The following is a 20,722-nucleotide window of genomic DNA, read 5'->3' on the forward strand; positions in this document are numbered from 1 at the left end:
CTACTTTGTGTTGAGTTAATTGATCTCTGCAGTGACAGTGTTCAGAGTATTTTCATTGCTTTTAGTGGTCTTAGATTCAGGAGGGTAGAATTGGCAGGATTTTCTATTCTGTTACATTTCCAGGGATCTTGAGCAATTGTGCATGCTTGTGAATATCGGGCATGAGTGAGATTAAACTTGGCTGTCAAATCACTTAACAGTTAAATGGTCTGTCTTTACCCATTGTTGAGCCTTGCACATGAATAACAGTTACTATTTGAGTTGCCAGAGGAAAATATCAAACTGTGATTTTAAGAAAAATTGAGTGTCAATACCTACTGGAAAAGGATATAATGTTTTGTTTTACGAAGGGGTGGTGGGATGGTAGTGGAAAGATTGTGCTGTTGTTTTTGTACACTGCTTAGGATTTAGTATTTTTTTTGTTTGTTTATGCTGGTATGATATCGAACCATTGTACAGGATTTGATTGCTTATGTCGGTGTGTATATTTGATGAGTCAAGCAGCTAACTGCACAGAATATGGGAGACCTGAGGGTCCTGTAAAGATGTGTATGTGAAATGGCGACATGTTCCAAATTTTATAAAGTTTTGCAAAAACAACTGTTTGGATTGAGAACTAGTCACCTCTGCATTGCTCAGAGATTAATCAGATAAGCAAGATATACAGAAATCCCAATCCAACTGTTTCATGCTATTTGTTGGCCTTCGGGCCACCAGATTTGCATATTTTATTAATAGATTTGTAAAGGTCTATTAGCTTTCAGTGGGAGCTAGTTAGCTCAGTTGGCTGAATCGCTGATTTGTAATGCAGAGTGATACTAGCTTCAAATCCTACTCCAGTTGAGATTGCCATGAAGGTTTCTCCTTCTAATGTCTCCCCTTTTTGGAGGCATAGTGACCCTCAGGTTAAACCATCACCAGTTATCTCTCTCTCTAAGGAGAAATGGCCCTATGGTCTGTTAGGACTATGGTGACTTTACTATTTAACCTCATTTCATTTACTGCTTTCCAAAGCTTCATTATTTGAATAGGTTAGTCCTAACATGCCTGTTAACATTTAACATTGGCCAATCTGTTTAAGTGTCCGTGCTGATATTCACAAGGCTGTAAAATATTTTAAGAGGTGTAGGTTGCATTAATTATAAATTTAATTAACTAGCAATTTACAATTACACTATGTGGTACATCAAGGAAGGGGATAAGTTATTTGTTAGTGTAAGAGTTTACCTTCTCAGAAATGGGAACATTTTCTGAAGTGTTCAGTGGTCTGAGACAAAAAGAATATCTGTAAGTGAGGCAGATAAGTGGATCCAAAGGACAGGAGTGCAGGGACCTGGGGCTGTTCTCAGCTTGTGTGGTTGAGAGTGAGGGATGGAGTGTGGGTGAACAAACTGGCCATGGCACAGTGGTAGAAGCTGCCAATCAAGAGGGGGGCAATAAGAAGGGGTGTAGTAGTGGTAGGGGACATAATAAAGAGGGATTCACACTGATCTCAGTAACAAAGAGTGAGTCCAAATGACTGTGTTGCCTGTCTGGTGCCAGGGTTCAGATTATCCACTCTGGGCTGTGGAAAGACTTGCAGTGCAAATGGGAAATTCGAGCGGTCAGAGGTTCTGCTGAGGGCATATAAGAAGTTAATGTTAAATTAGAAAACCGAGCCATCAAGTTTTTAAAACTTTGGATTACTGCCTGAGCTAAATCAAATTTGCAGAGGATGAATAATGTTAGGGAAGTGAATGTCTGGCTCAAAAAGGTGCACGGATGAAGTAGGTTCTGGTTTGTAGGGCACTGGCCTTAATACTAGGGAAGAAGGATCTCCACCATTGGAACAGTCTTGACCTGGACTGTGTTGGGACTTATTCTCTCAAACCAGGCAGCCAGGGAGGTGGAGAGGGGCTTTAAACTAAAAAAGCGAGGGTGTGAGGACTCCAGCTTGGATGAATATATTAATTTAAGGGATCCAATATGAAGAGGTTGTCTTAAGGTTAAGTAGAATGCGACTCGACTCATTGAAGTTTAGAGGAATGAGAGGTGATTTCATTGAAACAGTAAGGATTCTCAATGGACTTGACAGGGTAAATATTGAGAGGATGTTACCCCTCATGGCAGAGTCAAGTCTGAGAGTGCATTGTCTCAGAATAAACGGCTAATTTAAGACCGAGATGAGGATGAAATGCTTCTAGAGGGTTGAGAGTCTTTGAAACTCTTTGCCACAGTGGGGGTAGGTTCCTTGTGTATATGTAAGACCGAGAGAGAACCCTTGATCCCTTAGTGATCAAGAATCTATGGGGAAAGGGCAGGAAAGTGGAAATAAAGAATGTTAGAACCTATTGAATGATGGAGGAGCCTGGAGAGGTCAAGTGGCCGACTTGTTTTCCTATTTCTTATAGCCTTATGGAATCGAGCAGGAGAATGCAATGCTCAAGTGGAAAATGAAGCTCAGAAAATAAGTGCCCTTTAAAGAGAAAAGACCAGATGTGGAATGTTCACAACATCCTTTGGTCCAGCAGTCTGTTCACTCGGCGTTATCAAATGTTGATAATTGTTTCTGAGGCACAACAGCTTGGTGAGGAAATATGGTCTGAAGAAGTTCCTTCAATCATTCATCCAGAAGTACAAATGTACAAGAACCTCTGAAGATATTTGCGAAAGATCTTCATAAGAGATTAAGAGATTATAGTTGAAGCCCATGAAACTCAGTTCTGTTTTTCTAAATTAGGAAATTAGCTGACAATGTTTAAGACAATGAGCTGGTGCTGTAATTATCAGGCTCTAAGTTGTTGCATTCTGCAAAGCTCTGTTTTGGAAACTCAGTGTATCCCAGATTTACTTATACCTTAAAGCATAGCATAGAAAGTTGCTGATCGCAATTTGCAGATGACATTGAAGGTAGGCAGCATTGTGAATGCAAGCTGTATAGATAGAAGCATGCAATTTCAAAGAGATATTGGCTAACTAAGCGAATGGCAAAACCGTGGCAAATGCATTTTAATAACAGTAGAGGTGAAAAGAGCCTTGGGAGTTGCAAGAGTGTTCCAGACACATAGATGATTAAAATAATTTGAGTACACAAGATGATCAAAAAGGCTAATGAAGTGATGATCTTATCTTGCAGACCAGAGTGCAATGTTGTGCTTAAGTTGTTCCAAGCCCTGGTTAAACCAAGCCAGAGTAGTGCGAGCAGTTCTGGTCACGACAACTTAAGAAAGGTCTCTTGAATTTGGAAAGTGCAGTGTAGGTTTACCAGATGCATGGATTCCAGCAAGGCATTTGAAAAGTTCCCACATGGAAAACTTGCAGGAGATAAAAGTACATGGGATCCAGGGTACGTTGGCAAGTTTAATCTAAAATTGGTTTAATGGCAGGAGACAGAAAATGGTGGTAGAAGGTTGTTTGCCAAACTGGAGTACCATAGAGATCAGTGGGGAAGTCCCTTATTGTTAATGAAATATGTATAAACAATGCAGATGAGAATGTGAGGTGAGGGATGGCACAATGATTGGCTCGGTGGTTGAGACAGAAAAGAATAAGGTTTTAGGTTACAGGAGGATACAAACAGGTTGGTCAGATGAGTGAATGGAGTGAGTGGAGTTTAACAGCTAGATATATGAGAGGTGATGTACTTTGGAAGAAATAAAATTATAAAGGAGTACTCGTTGAATGGCATGCCACTAAAGGTTCAGAGGAACAGAGATCTTCGGGTGCTTGTCCATAGATCCCTAAAGGTAGCAAGGTAGCTTAATAAGGTAATTATGAAGACTTATCACGTTGATTCCTGAGGAAGGCCGACTGTTCCACAGTGCCTGAATTAGCAGTTAATTTTGCAGGTGTTTCCTAGCAAGGAGGAAGGCACGCCACTATCTACGTCAGTGGAGCTGAGGTGGAGATGGTTGAGAGCATCAAATTCCTAGTAGTGAAGATCACCAACAATCTGTTCAGAACCAGTAGAAAATGCAATATTCAAGAAGACACAACAAACACCTCTTCTTTCTTGGGAGGCTACAGAAAATCAGTGTAAGAACCCTCACCTACTTTTACAGATGCCCCACAGAAAACATACTATGTGGTTGCATCATGGCTTGGTACAGCAACTGCTGTGCCTCGGACCGTTAGGACCAACAGAAAGTTGATAAACACAGTCCAGTCCATCAACCAAGCCTACCTTCCATCCATTGACTCTATCTACACTACTTGTTGCCATGGAAAGGCAACCAGCATCATCAAAGACTACGTCTACTCCGGTTATATTCTTTTCCAACCTCTTCCATGAGACAGAAGATACAAAAGCTTAAATGCACATACCAGGTTCAAGAACAGCTCCTTCCTTGCTGTTATTAGATTTTTGAACGAACCTCTCAAATTTCAAATCTAATGTTGATCTTGCTTTTTGTGCACCGTTGCAGCCATAACTTTGTATCCCTCGCTCTGTTTAATTGCCCAATGATCTTTTGATCTTTGCGTCTTTGTATGTTATGATCTGCTTGTACTGCATACAAAACAGAACTTTTCACTGTACCTAAGTACATGTGACAATAATATATCAAAACAAATAATCGAGCAATGCAGGACTCCTGCTGGCTTTTCCTGTTGCCTCAATTAAATCTCGTCCTAAATCTCAGGCTGACCTTCTCCAAGTTAGCAGTCATTGAGCAATTCAGAAGATAAAAGCAAATTACTGCGGATGCTGGAATCTGAAACCAAAAGAGAAAATGCTGGAAAATCTCAGCAGGTCTGGCAGCATCTGTAAGGAGAGAAAAGAGCTGATGTTTCGAGTTTAACTAAAGGGTCAGTTAGACTCAAAACATCAGCTCTTTTCTCTCCTTACAGATGCTGCCAGACCTGCTGAGATCTTCCAGCATTTTCACTTTGGGAGCAATTCAGGATGAGAGAAATCAAACATTAGAAGTGTTCCACCATTTCCTGGTGTAATGATGACTTTGTTTCACCTTGCTCTGTACTCGATAGACGAATATTAAATATCACTACAAAGCTACTGAATGTCTTTAAAATATTTATTCATTTATTATGTCTAATCTGTAATTTTTAACTTTGCCATGATCTGATGTCCATTTTGACCATTTTGTTGAACAAAGGAAATTCTGTGAACGTATGAATTAAAATACGTGTAAGCATCCAGGATCTCTATTAGATCCCAGTCCTTGCTGCAATTCCTTTGGTTTTGGCAAATAAAGGTATGTTTGGCCTCACAGGGAGTGAAGATTCTGTTGCAGTCACAGTTCTCTGAACCTGAGAAAAATGCCTGATCTGAAACTTTAAAAAAACCTGATTAGATACAGGCAGATCTTACTACATGATGCCTCTCTCAACTAGTTATTAAGAATGTATAATCTCATGCAGCTGATCTGCAGACTATGTTACCCGAGCTCTATCAAAGCTATATACAGAAATGTCCTGACTTGGAAAATGGGGTTATTGTCCAGTCGTTTTAGGCTTGTTAATGGCTCCTAATTGGATGTCATAGTGAAGGACAGGAAGGGACCGTTCTGCACCTTGAACCTAAGACAGTATTCACTGATACCATTGCAGCCAAACTCTATATATTCTGCCTTTACCTCATCTCCCATGAAATCTTTGTTCAGAAAAAAACCTATCAGTGCCAGTTTTAAACTTAACACTTGATCTCGTACCTATTGTGCTTATGTTCCAAGCTTCTACCATCCTTTTGTATGAACAAATGCTTGCTAATTTCATTCGGATGTTCCAAGGCTTGACATGTAGATGAAAAAACATGAGGAGGCGAAAGATCGACCATTGAGGGACATCGGATTAAATGTAAAGAGAAACAAATCTTTGTTTTCTAGTGCAAAACTTAATTTTAGTTTGTTTACAAACAAAATTAAAGCAGACAATTGTGCAACTGCATTGTTAAGCGTGAAATATAAACATTTTCATTCTAAAAATGTGTAGTAGTTCTGGCTAAGATCATGGGTGACATCTTTTCTCAAATGCAAAGCCATTTCTTTCCAGTTTTGATAATTTCTTTAAAAAGTAAATGTTCTTTATTTTATCTCTAGCCGATAGACTTTGATGGCTTCAAGCTGTTTATGAAAACATTCCTGGAGGCTGAGTTGCCTGATGATTTCTGTCAGCATCTGTTCATGTCATTCAAGAACAAGTCCTCCCTTCCAAGCCCTTCTTCACAGGCAAGAAATTCCAGCAGTTCCCCACTCCATGCAGGAGGTAAGTGACCAGGATGTCTAAATCACCAGACCTCCTCTATTTCTGTTGTCAGACAGCACAAAAAACAGCTTGAATAGTCTTTAAAGGAGTAGCAAATCCATGATGATAAGGTGGGATATGAGACATGCTAGACTATTTTCATTGTCACAAATAAAGTTAAAAGGAAAATGATTAAGACTTTTTCTTTAATCCAAGGGTTTTTGATAGTCAAGTGAAAGGTAGTGAAAATGAAAAGAGCAAAAACAACTTAATACCTACAGTTGAATGCTGGAAATTTGAAACAAAACAGAAAATGTTGGAATTACTTAGTAGACAAGCTGCACACTTGGAGATTGAAACAGTTACTCATTGACTTGTCAGCTCTTTGATCCTGCAGCAGAACCTCATCTGTAGGTTTTGTGAATCATTGTTGAGAGGTGACTGCACAATTATTTGGGACTGAGGAGAAAGGTTAGCTGCAATTTTTCTCCAAGAGAAGCTTGTTGGAGTATGAATTGCTTTTCCACAATAGGTGTTTGAGGTAGAGACAATTCAAGCTTTTAAGAATGAAATTCAATAAATAAATTAAGCAGAGGAAGAGACAGAAAGTGAAGTTTGAAGGCAGATGCATTTTGAATTGCTCCAGCTAGAAGCACTAAATTGAATGGCCACTATGCTATAAATTTCTGTGACATACATTGATTCTGTAATTCTGAATATATAATTAGTAAAAAGCTAACCAGTCGATTTAGACGAACTGACAGGTTAGACAGTCCAGAATATAAATCTTTGTCATGTGCAAAAACAAAACTAATTGTGCTAAATCTGCAGTGGGGTAAAGAGTGTTGTAATTTAAACTAAAAGTAAACTAAACGTTCCATCATTATTTAGGAGGGACCATAAATAAAGTACAATAATGTCTAAAGAGCCCATGCCAGTGTTGAGAATACAAAATTTATGTTGCAGAATAAATCTGAGTACTCTACTTAATTTGTGTACATATAATCCCAGCACCAACTTTTAAGATGGTGCCATTTATTTTAGACTCAGTTCCTTATGTTTCCTACCAAATGCGCTACTCCATAATTCACTTGAATTTCATCAGTAACGTGTCTGCTCATTTTAACAGTCTGATTCACTACTTGTGAATTTTATGACATTCTGTATTGATAATTTCATCTGAGTTTTGTATCAACTGCAAACATTGAAACTAGACTCTGTAGACCCAAGTCAGTTTCGAGCAATGATTCTATTATTGATCGCTGAAAAATATAATTTACTGCTACCTGTGCCAATTTTGCATCTGTATTGCAACTATCCATTTAGTCTGACTGGCAAATGATTTTGATAGCAGCTCTATTGCTCATGAAGAAGGTAGTTAAACAGGTAATTGGAGATAATTGATTAATTGTCTAGTCAGATATAAAGGGGGGAAATGTAGCAAGTAAATTGTAGAAAGTGATGTTAGACTGATTAGTTAATAAACTCTAACCATAAAGCAGGATGTTTTGTTTCCAGCCTGGCTTACGACCTTGGGAATGGGTTGATCTTGATAATAGGGTGATTCCTAACGCTGAAGATTTAAAACAAAGTTTTCTCCTCTTTCCAGTCTGAAGGACCCAATGTTGCTGCTTTTGAGAAGAATGTTTGATTGAAAACAAGTGTGAAGTGTCAGAATAGGATTTCACATTAATTATGTGTGAAGTTTGAATCTTAGGATTAGTGGAAAAAATTAAGTAAATACATGGACATGGGTTATGTCCATATCAAATCAAAATTAAACAGAAGTATAACCTTGTCACTCGTTCTTCCTCTGAGGAACAGGATAAGGTGTAAACTATTAGCAAAGATAGAGGCTTAAGAGTTGGACACTGGGGAAGCTTTGGACAATTTATGATCATTTATGGGCAAAATATATAGGAAATATGACCTCCAAAATTCATCTGATGTTTGGTCAGGTATTGATAAATTTAGAAAGTCACACAGTTAATCCATAAAAGAGTATAGAATGAAATTTTACAATTTATTTGGAGGTTCCCAACTCAGAATCTGAAATTTAAATTGTTGGATATATTAACGTGTAAAACATAGACTCCTTATTAACTGTAGTTAGACTTCCAAAAGCATTTTTTTTTCTGGAACAAATTTCGGGAGCCATAAATAAATAAATAAGCCTGGGATAACTTTTATTACCAGTGGCCATCATGACTCAAATAGGACATTCAGCTGTACTGCATACAATAGAGGGTTCAATAGCAGTGTTATGTGATCCCACCCAGATACAGGCTAAAAGCTTCAAAACCAAATGAGAATTATTACTAGAGTGAGAATATTAATACTTCTACTTGATCCATCCATCCTCTTGGTTGCAATTAAGTAAATTTATAAAGGATACCTTCTCTTGTGGATAACGTTTTCTCAGACCTAAATGAACTGATGTTTTAAAGGAGTCAGTTTAACCTGGGTTTCTTCAATTAACAAAATTAATTACTTGTTAATAAATACTAATATAACTCTTGTACAAATTTGAAACAAAAAGCGAGTCTAAAAAAGAGAATCTTTCAAAAGCAAACGTTATACGATGCAGATTCTGAATTGTTTGCAAAGAGCAGCTCGTTGAATATGAGGGTTTCAAGATCTTTACGGCATATTGGTTGAGATTATATAATTCAGATTTTTTCAACAGTGGTTGGATTTAGCATGGGGAAAGATCCCTTTTGTTGTCCTTTTTCCTCTTGTCAGGCTAATTAAACACAGAGTGACAGAGTCTTTGCCTATAATGTAGGGGTGATGGGGGGATCATTCTTTGAATATGCCTTTCATATTATGCCAAGAGTTGAACCCAGGCTAGCATGCACAAGAATGTTCAGTTTCACTAGTACACTCCAGTAGAGTTTAAACTGGCCTTTTAACCTCTTCCTTATATATTATTCAATGGGAAATCACAAAATATGGCTGCAATTTGGGACATAAACCACAGGTGGTCACTTACTTGTGAGTAAGAATTTGTTAGCCTTTTGTTATCTTTGTAGTCACAAGAGATCACTGTCCAATCTGTTTTGGCTGGCTTCTTTTGAAGGGCTGTTGTTTGAATTTCTCTTCGCATCCATACATATGAAATTCTATGGTTATTGGTATCTAGGTAGCCATTAAATCTACATCCAATTTTGCTCTATCATCTCTTCATTAAAGTAAAACATTTCAGAATTACAATTAAAATGGTTTCCAGTCTGTTGGAGTGGTAAACTGTGGTCAAGACATCTTACAGCATGGCAACTAATCTGTTAGAATGCATGTCTTAAGCTTAACTGACAGATGATTACACAGTTGGAGAGCTCAACACTTCATTTAGTTGAAGCACTATGTATTTGGGTTACACATATATTGGACAACTATGACAATGAGATTATGACAGATGAAAGGCTGACTGAATGTGAATAAAATGATACAAGGAGGGAAGGAAAAGCCAGAAGGGGTCAGTGAATGGAGGATTGGCACCATTATAGAAAGAGCAGGGAAGGTAAAGGGCAGATTCAAATGTTTGGCTAATTGTGCAAGAAAAGGGGATATGAAGTAAGATTTATGGATTGGCAAAATGAGGTAAAGGTGTGGAAAGCCAGAAGATGCAGTGTGAGATCAGAATAGAGACTAACAAATGAACATAGCCGTAAGAAGAGATGAGAATGTGAGAAAGGAATTCTGATCATATTGGGGAGAGAGTTTGTTGTAGTAGCAATCCAGAACAAAATAAGAGGGCAAGTAGTTGTCATACTTTGATAGGAGCAGACTGGAAATGCTTCAGAAGTAGAAGCCCTTATCTTTAATTTGTTTATAGCTCCTGAAATCTCTTGAACATAAGTTGATAAAGAATGCCAAACAACAATAGCTGAAGAGCTGTAAATAACTTGGCTTATACATTCAGTTAGCAGAGAGGGGACAGCCAGTCTTACCATATAGAGAGAAACCTTGATTATCTGAAAGGCATGGGTGGGCATATTTCATTCAGATTAATTGAATGCCAGATAACGTAGTTTACAGAACATTGAACATTACAGCACAGTACAGGCCCTTCGGCCCTCGATGTTGAGCTGACCAGTCATACCAATCTGAAGCCCATCTAACCTACACTATTCCATGTACGTTCATATGTTTGTCCAATGATAACTTAAATGCACTTAAAGTTGGCGAATCTACTACCGTGGCAGGCAAAGCATTCCATACCCTTACTACTCTCTGAGTAAAGAAACTACCTCTGACATCTGTCCTATATCTATCACCCCTCAATTTAAAGCTATGCCCCCTCGGGCTCGCCGTCACCATACTTGGAAAAAGGCTCTCCCTGCCCACCCTATCATTGGACAATAGACAATAGGTGCAGGAGTAGGTCATTCTGCCCTTCGAGCCTGCACCACCATTCAATATGATCATGGCTGATCATCCTTAATCAGCCTTCTCTCCATAACCCTTGATTCCACAATCCTTAAGAGCTCTATCCAACTCTTTCTTAAATGAATCCAGAGGCTGGGCCTCCACTGCCCTCTGGGGCAGGGCATTCCACACATCCACCACTTTCTGGGTGAAGAAGTTTCTTCTCATCTCTGTCCTAAATGGTCTACCCCATATTTTTAAGCTGTGTCCTCTGGTTCGGCACTCACCCATCAGCGGAAACATGTTTCCTGCCTCCAGAGTGTCCAATCCTTTAATAATCTTGTATGTCTCAATCAGATCCCCTCTCAGTCTTCTAAACTCAAGGGTATACAAGCCCAGTCACTGCAGTGTTTCAGTGTAAGGTAATCCCCCCATTCCAGGAATTGACCTTGTGAACCTACGCTGCACTCCCTCAATAGCCAGAATGTCTTTCGTCAAATTTGGAGACCAGAAATGCACACAGTACTCCAGGTGTGGTCTCACCAGGGCCCTGTACAACTGCAGAAGAACCTCTTTGCTTCTATACTCAATCCCTCTTGTTATGAAGGCCAGCATGCTATTATCCTTCTTCACTACCTGCTGTATCTGCATGCTTACCTTCATTGACTGGTGTACAAGAACACCCAGATCTCTCTGTACTGCCCCTTTACCTAAATTGATTCCATTTGGGTATTAATCTGCCTTCCTGTTCTTGCCACCAAAGTGGATAACCATACATTTATCCACATTAAACTGCATCTGCCATGCATCTGTCCACTCACCTAACCTGTCCAGGTCACCCTGTAATCTCCTAACATCCTCATCACATTTCACCCTGCCACCCACCCTAGTATCATCAGCAAACTTGCTATGTTATTACTAATACCATCTTCTATATCATTAACATATATTGTAAAAAGCTGCGGTCCCAGCACTGATCCCTGCGGTACCCTACTGGTCACTGCCTGCCATTCCGAAATGGAGCCGTTTATCACTACTCTTTGTTTCCTGTCAGCCAACCAACTTTCAATCCAAGTTAGTACTTTGACCCAATACCGTGCGCCCTAATTTTGCTCACTAACCTCCTATGTGGGACTTTATCAAAAGCTTTCTGAAAGTCCAGGTACACTACATCTACTGGATCTCCCTCGACAATTTTCAGAGTTACATCCTCAATAAATTCCAGAAGATTAGTCAAGCATGATTCCCTTCATAAATCCATGCTGACTCTGACCTATCCTGTTACTACTATCCAAATGTGTCGTAATTTCATCCTTTATTATAGACTCCAGCATCTTTCCCACCACTAAGGTCAGACTAACTGGTCTATAATTTCCTGTTTTCTCTCTCCCACCTTTCTTAAAAAGTGGTACAACATTAGCCACCCTCCAATCCGCAGGAACTGATCCCAAATCTATCTAACCCTCTAATTATCTTATATGTCTCTATTAAGTCACCTCTCAACCTTCTTCTCTCCAATGAAAACAGCCTCAAGTCCCTCAGCCTTTCCTTGTAAGACATTCCCTCCATACCAGGCAACATCCCAGGTAACATACCAGGTAAATCTCCTCTGCACCCTTTCCAAAGCTTCCACATCCTTCTTATAATGCGGTGACCAGAACTGTACACAATACTCCAAGTGCGGCTGCACCAGAGTTTTGTACAGCTGTGGCATAACCTCATGGTTCCAGAACTCGATCCCTCTATTAATAAAAGCTAAAACACTGTATGCCTTCTTAACAACTCTGTCAACCTGGGTGGCCAAGCATTAGGACTTTGCAATTCTTGCTGGATATTCTGAAATTCGGACAATTGAATGCCAGGTAATCGAGGTTCCTCTGCAGATAGATAAGCATGTTTTTAAAAAAAGAAAATGCTCCATGATGGGACTTACAAGACTGAAGCCAAACTAATGGTATGGAGTTTTAAGGAGAAACTGACAATCATCATGTTGGAGTAGATTCCCTTACTGCAGGAAAAGTGATCTTGAAGATCACCTTGATTTTTTGCAGGGTGAAAAGTTTCAAAGGTAAGTGTACTTGAATGAACCAAAAGAAGCAAGTGACATAGAGAGAAGCTATGGAAATTAAACATGATTTTCTAAACTGTATAATGGAGCAAGGGCATGGTCTTTTTCTGACTTGTTGTACATATGTTGCATTCAGTTTACAGCTGTACATCTTTGTGATGCACATCAATGATATTCGGTCAGGAATTTGTGTGTTGTGTGCAGTTAAAAGGAAGTTTAAAATTGGCAGTCCAATTTCAGAGCCCTTTAAGTATATAAGGTTGAACATTAATCACAATAGGTCAGGCATGATTTTGGATTAATAGCCTTAATTAGAAAGTGGAACTCTGCTAATTGAATTGGGCCAGTTTCTCTTAAAATTTTGCATTTGGGGAGAAATCTTCAGTTTGGAAGCATGATTGTGTCGTTAAACCAGTTGTGCAGCAAGAGTAGACTCAGTGCTAGTTATGATATATTGGAATTGACTCGTGTAGTTGAGGAAGCCTTGAAACCAAATAAATATTTAAAGGAATTAAATCCAGAAAGATACACATGTTTAAGGCCATGAGTGACAAAAAAGTTATGAAGCTCATTTTTTCGGTTTCCTTCACATGCCAATATTCTGGATAATGATTCGAATATGCAGGATTTCTCAGGTTATGAATATACACATTAGGCCATTTGACCGCTCAGCCCTGCTCTGAGATTCAATTTGATCATGGTTTTTTTTTCTTATTTAAATTTCACATTTCAATCTATCCCTTTTCTTCCCTTGTTTAACCAGAATTTATCTACAATGAAAATTAGATATGATGGACAAATTTAGCAAATTTTGTGCAGAGAAAAATCAAGTTACTATTATAAGCCAAAACTCTACTTTCAAAAGAGGATATATATAGCTGAAAATGGCTGAGGATGTAAATTGTAAATACTCTAAGTGCTGAAACGTTGTACTTTAAAAGCTTTAGATAAATGTGTGCATTTTCCAATTTTCTAAAAGAAATGATATACAACTGCAATCCAAGAAAATATTTCCCATCGAATGTTATGTGGATTACCAGTCACTTTGGGACAACATACATTTGACACGTGGTGTTGCTGAGAAATAGTTCAGGGTTGACCATAATGAAGAAAATGTTAGAAAGAGAACAGATTTCCAAAAGGAAATGGGTTGTTGCTAATCATCAGTCAGATCGTTTCACAGAAAAAGGTGCTTGCTCCAATCAATTATTGGAGAATCTCAAAGAACGATGCCTGATGATGTAATGAATTATAAGAATCTGAAAAACAACATTTTTTTTTGTTTAGGTCACTTTGTGATTAACCATGCTGTTATTTGTTTTAAAAAAGTGTTCTGGTTTGCAATCAATAATTTGCTGGTCTGTAGGTGGTTTGAATCACTCCCAGATCCCTGGTTCTTATTTAGAGAATGTGAAATGACGAATGCAGGTGTTTCAGGGCAAAGACATCTGTGTTCATTTAACTACAAAAAGGTAAGTATAATGCAAGAAATACCAGTAAAAGCACTAAACAGTAAAATTGGCACTATCATTTATATGGACAGTAATTAAATACACCATTAAATTAAGCACCGATTAAAGACTGTTGGAATTGAGACATCAATTTTTATCAGACATTTTAATCTGGCTTCCGAGTCTTGGGATCCCATGTACTGTCACCACCCACCTTCGCTTCCCTGCTAGCTGGGTCAGAAACCTTGGGGTCGAGGGAGTTTAAGATCACTACTGAGGAAAACACGATTTTGAAGTCCAGCTGGCTGTTGAGATTCTCTTGGTTGGGAACCAGCGCATGTCTGGAAACTCTTGTTCGAATAGCGCTTGGTTGGCCACCCCCGTCTCAGATGTCCTTTGTTGCAATGCGGCCCTTGGTTTGGCTTCACGACCCAGCTTCTCTGTTCAGCCTCTGTCATCTGAAGCTGCTCATTGGTGCTGAAAGACTATGGGGACGCTGTTAGGGAAGACGCTTGATGGAAAGGCTCTCCCCCAGTTGAGATTGGGGCTGGTAGTTATATAGAATATGTGCTCCGTTCTCTCCCCTCAAATCTGTGTTGTCCAATTGTGTTTCTGATTTTCCTTCTGAAGTCAATTGGCTTTCTGAAAGTTAAGAGAATGGGTAAATGGGTTTTGATTCAAGTTGAATGTTCCGTCTCTGTGTAGGCTCCATACTATCTGTGCTGGGTAGCCCAAGGTGTAAAAATTTGTTTCAATCCAGAGTGTTAGGTTTGGTTGATTGCTCTCTTGGAGTGGAGGTGTACGTTGGCATGCCAGGCTAAACATGGTTCCAGGCAGCCATCTGTGTGTTTGTGTATCTTTTCCAGCACTCAGCCCAGGTATTCCACTTACTTTTAAAAGTTTTTAAAAGTGTAGAGTCTTGTCCAGTATTTTAGATGACGGGAGTTTTGCACAATCCTACAGATATAGAAATATAGGTTGACTGTATTATATAGAATATCAAAAGTACGTTATTGATCAGTTTTATTAAAGTATAAAGTTTAGATTATGAAAGAGAAGATAAGCTTCAAGGAGCCCTGATAAAACCAGAGACAATTGGAATTGGGAGAAAAGTTCTCTGCAGATTGGTATCAAGCAGAGCACAAAGAAGATGATTCAATAATCTCAACCCAAGATAACACTGTAGGAGTTTCTCGGTGTAGTGCCTAAGGTCCAATCATTGTCATCGTCGTCATCGTCGTCATCATCATCACCACCATCATCATCATCACCATCATCATCACCACCATCATCATCATCACCATCATCACCACCATCATCATGTCAGTGCCCATATGCAACAAGAACTGGACATCATCCAAGTTAGGGCTGATAGTGGCAAGTACCTTTCACCACACACACAGGGCTGGGCAATGACCATCACCAGTGAGAGTCTAACAATTGCCCTTTAACATTCAGTCATTATTATTGGCGAATTCAGTGGTGATAATGTTGTTAAAGATTACTGTTGACAAGAAACTGAATTGGGCCAGTCACAGAAATACTCAGTACAAGAGCAGATCAGTGGTTAGAAATTCTGTGGCAAATAACTCTCCCCATATCCCCAGTGTTTGTCCACCAACTACAGGTTAGATGGCATTATTTCCATTTGCCTGGAGGAGTGCTGCCCTAACCACACTCAGGAAGTTTGATACCATCCAGGGCAAAAGAGATCACTTGATTGACATTTCATCCACCATTTTCAAAATTCACTCTATTGTGTGCTACCTACAAGATGCACTAACAATTCACCTGTGATCTTACACTGCATCTTCCAAACCAATGACTTTTACTACCTAGATAGACAGGAGCAGCAAACGCAGGGGAATATCAACACCTCAACGTTCCCCTATAAACCAGAGACCGTCCTGGCTTGAAGCTGCATCACTATGCATTCAGTGCTACTAGATCAAATTTCTGAAACATCCTTCCTAAAATCACTGTTTGTGTTCCTTCATACCAAGAAGTGGAGCAATTCAAGAAGGCAGCTCAATGCCGCCTTATTGAGGACAGTTAGAGATGATGTAGCCAGTAACAGATATTGCATGAATAAGCTTCTAAAAAAATACAATTCTCCCAGTAGCAGACAGTGAGGGAACAGACTTGATACCAGAAGGCAGTTAAGGATCACATAAGGGCATCTTTCCACCAACCCTTGCATTCCACCAGTGGTGGAGAAGCACAATCTGCCATATTGAAGTCCAGTAAAACCTTGGAGTCACCTGATGTGCTTTGAGATAGTGGAGTCCTTCTGATTGGGAGCCATGTAGCCCAAAGAAGCGCCCTTGGATGGCGAATGCTGGTCTTCCAAAAACACTTTGCCAATCTCACGAACCACATCTTTCTCATTCTTACCAAGGTTTGACTGATTTGCACTGGCAACCCAAACTCCTATTACCTAGGGTCCATGATGCTGTCTCCAAGCTGGGCAGAGCTGCAGCATTCTTCAATGTGAACAGTGCCATCACTGGGGCTGAAGGGATGTCAACCCTCTGGCCAACAACGCTTGGAGGTAAAGCATTTACCTTTAAGAGACAGTTACTCCATGCAGGCAACTAACGGATTGCCATAAAATCAAATTGTCCCTGGTTTTGCCTCTTCACAAAATTTTTCTTCTCATCCTTAAACAACTCCACCTTTCCTTCGACTTTCCTTGACTACGTTTTCATTTATAAAAGCTTTATTATCTGTTATATCATTCTCTGTTTTATATAATTTATTTGCTCCTCTTAATTCCTTTTTATTCTCTGTATTTTCTTTATTGAGCTGTGTTTTTAAAGATATTGTTAACTTGACAGTATCACTAGTAACATTATCTGATTTTTACATTTATGATTTTAGTCCTTAAAGGAGCTCTCCTTTTAGATGCTTATCCCTTCCCCTCAGGAATTCTAAACCTGGGTCAACCTCACTTTGAAGGCTCACCATTATTTCACTTCCCAATTTTGGATTACAACCTGGACCAGATTTATCTTCAATTCCCCTCTGGTTGATTACTGTTATGCCTGACTTTTACATGTCCTTTGAACAATTATTTGAAATTGTGATCACTGTTCTCCAGGAGCCTCCCACTGAAACATTTGGACTTATCCACCTCATTCCACTAGCACTGCTTTCTTATGGAATCACCATTTGATCAAGACAGTGTTCCCAGAAATATTGAGAGTTCCTCTGACTGTCACTATTCTAGAATATACTAGTAGTGATGAAATCCTCTATTAACCCTATTCTGTAATTCTTAAATCTTTCTGATTTATTTACAATCAATTGCTTTGTTGTCTTCTCATTCATTTGTGCTGTATCATGTAATAGCATTTTAGCTCTTCTCTTTTTCCATAATTATGACTAATTCAATTCCAATGAGAATTTCATTCACCTAGCACCACCTGTGGTAGCATTACACAGGCTTACTTCATTACATCACAGGAAATTAATAACTTGTAGCTAGGAATATTAAGTTAACAAATTCTCCTCCTTTAAGCCAGGACTTTATTAATCCCACAATAAACTAAAGCAATGCAGGGGACTGTGCCTGCACCTCAGCTATCCTTCCTGATTATGGAGAGTACAGGAACATACATGTACAAGAACACAAATATAATGCTGGATTCTTCTGCCCCTTCTGATTCTCCCTATTTCTCAGCCATGCTTTATGGTACTACTGGTTGACTTTCCAGTTCACTCTAGGACAGTGAGATCAGTACAGAGGCAGGAGGAGTCTGATCAAAGTGGATGGTTGCACCTCAATCAAGCTGGAGCCAATTTTCTCAAAGGAAGATTAACTTGTATTGAGAGAGTGTTTAAGTTGAATTGGCAAGGGGATGGACACCAAATGAAAATTAGAGAGAAGAATCAAGATGCTATAGAACTGGAATGACAACCAGTAGTAGCATAAAGCATGGTTGAGAAATAGAGAGAATCAGAAGGGGCCAAAGACTGCAGCATTATGGCTTCAAAGAAAGAGCACAAAGACTGAGATCAACGTGAAATTTAATATTTAAGGTGAACAGCAATTTCTGATTTTGTTCCTGATTATTGGTACATTTGATACTGCCCATTAGTTTGAAGAATTTGATATCACCTTCCCTTCTACATCAAATACTTGCCCACAGCAAATTTTGATTGCCACTGTGTAATAAGGCATTTCATTGAACAGATAACCTCACTCTGCTCTGTGATATAAGTTTGATTGTCACTTTTTTTCTGGTCCATTGTGTATACTCTGAACATCAGGAACCCAAGGCAGTTCTAACAACAGAAAGTACCAATTGCTTTTATTAAAGCAAAGTCCCCTTCAAAAATATTGCAAGAATCTTATAATGCTTACAATAACAATTGACCGCTTTCTTGTTTTCAGGCTAAAAGAGATGATAAGCCCATTCTGCCTCAACTTCTCATTGTTGATTAGTTGACCTCTTCCCCAAGCTTGCTGGAAGGCAAGTTGTTTTATACACTCGCCACACAAAGAAGCTATACATTCAAAGTCTTTGACACTATCCAGTCTCCAATTTTTGACTACTGTCAAATATTACAACTGTATCATGTTTTCAAAATTGGTTAGATCAATTAACTCGATAAGACATGCTTATGTCCTCTTGGAAAATAGTTCATTCGGTGCAAGAGATAAACTATGTACTCACTGTTTGTTGCTTCAATGTCAGCCAATCAGCAGTAAGATATTTACATAGCACAATTCCATGACAGTCACAAATTCAGCTGATAAAAAGTCCAATTTATCACATCTGAATCACTGTATCTATTTTAAACAGCTTTTCAAAATGTTACTGTGACATTTCAGTCTATTATTGTTGAGTTACAAGGTTTGACGTAAATAAATAGCACACATTCCTTCAGCAGAACATAAACATGTTAAAAACCAGTGACCTCTTCCTGATAATTAGGTCATCATCAAATTTCATATTTTCTCCTCACTTCATTATCATTTATCTTAACTTTATTTCTGCCAACCAAGCCAGTTTTATGTTCATATTGACAATTTGTACAATTTTGTATGCATCCTTCAATGATTTTGAACTGGAGTTCTGAATATTGTGCCCAGTTGCTTTGCAAAGAGCTGAGAGACAACATACTTTGTGCAGAGATTAAATCATGTTTCTCCCCTAAGTCTGAAAACGTACAAGTCCACTTTTTGCTAAACTGTCCGAGTCTAGCTGCAACAGAAATGTTGAAGCATTTTAAAATCCAGATGAACTGCTGGATGAATTCAGTGTTAAAAAAAGACTTGTTTCCAGTGTTTAAATTGCTAGCCGGCCTTAGTAATTATTGTTGCCAGTTACTGGGAAGGTGCCTTGCAGCACATTCATTTTCTTGTGGTTCTCCCAATTTGTACTTGTTACAAAGTATGTTGGTAAATAAGATAAATAACTCGCTCCCTTCTGGCACTATTGTTGCTGTGTTTTATGGAGCTGTTTAATTTAAAATTTCACAAGTGGTAAAAGAACTGTCTATTGCACTGTTAGACTGTGACCATCTTGAAACTCATTCATTTCTAACAGTACTGCTACCAGCTCTTGCCTGTTTGTATACCTGTGGCTAAACTTCACCTGTGGGTGAGAATTTCAGATTCTCTGAGACACTTATGAAAACACCCAATGATAATAATTCTATTCCTGTGACCAATGGTGGAAATAGTGCAGCTGAAAGTGCTGTTAATTATTATCTTCAAATGTGGGTGTTGTTGCTGTGTTACGTAGAGCTTGCATTGAAACTTGTGGCTTGACCCTTCTGGTTCCCAAATTGAGAATACTGTACAAGTCAGATATTTGTTAAGATCTGGCTTGCTAGTCCATAATCATGTATAGAATGTAATGCATAGGAGAAGCAAGTATAAAAAGATAGGTCACAAAGGACTCTACAATTAAACTGAAATGTCAAATTAATCTTTACAAATTTAACAAAAAGAAATGATGACTGAGTCAGTATAATGAACAATTGAAATTATGGTTCGAAATAGTATGTCATGCCACCTTAAATGCTACTCACATTTTTAATCTGGCTTCACCTTTTTGCAGAAGTTTTGAAAGGCTTTTAAACATTCTCATATTCTAGAAGACAGTTCCTTTTTATTCTGTGTCTGGCTGCACAGGCTACAGCTCAGGTAAATGTTAAAATCCTACTATCAGGAGCTCCAAGTTCAAGTCAGTCACATGCTATGATCTGTGAGATGGATATAGACACTCCATTGGCACATCATCCATTATTGGACTTTTCCAGAACTACTTAGTCCTACCCAATCTCTAGATTTATCTTCTCTTTCTGTAAGTACAGAACTGAGTTCTTTGGTTAAACACAGCAAATTTTGTTTTTGGCAGCCTCTCTCTGCTTACTTGTATTGTTAAAATTAAAGCCCACCAATTTTTGTCACAGCAAAGCTGCAACCTCCGAAATTCTCTCCTTCACAATTGTAGGTCCTTTTTTGGTTCTAAGAGCCTTTCAGCTGGGTCCAAGTTTCAGACATATCTTATAAGGAAATGGAAGTCAAGGCATTATTTTTAAAACCGCAAAACCAGAATAAAACAAATTGAAATTAAATAAATACTAATTCACCTGAAACTGAATTCAAAACTTGACATTATCAACCCTGAATATAACCTGC

At 38.7% G+C, this 20,722-nt stretch overlaps 1 protein-coding gene across 4 annotated transcripts in view; it reads left to right on the forward strand.

Annotated features, from left to right (window-relative positions):
* The window catches only part of dgkb (diacylglycerol kinase, beta), an 801,318-nt gene that overhangs the window by 160,698 nt on the left and 619,898 nt on the right, over window positions 1-20,722 (forward strand). For all 4 annotated transcript variants that reach the window (XM_072575379.1, XM_072575382.1, XM_072575380.1 and 1 more), the window contains exon 5: window positions 6,036-6,201. In XM_072575379.1, the coding sequence (XP_072431480.1) occupies window positions 6,036-6,201 (166 nt within the window). The remainder of the gene's footprint in view (window positions 1-6,035; window positions 6,202-20,722) is intronic.

This window comes from Chiloscyllium punctatum, chromosome 8 (genome assembly GCF_047496795.1).
Source record: "Chiloscyllium punctatum isolate Juve2018m chromosome 8, sChiPun1.3, whole genome shotgun sequence".
NCBI classification, from domain to species: domain Eukaryota; kingdom Metazoa; phylum Chordata; class Chondrichthyes; order Orectolobiformes; family Hemiscylliidae; genus Chiloscyllium; species Chiloscyllium punctatum.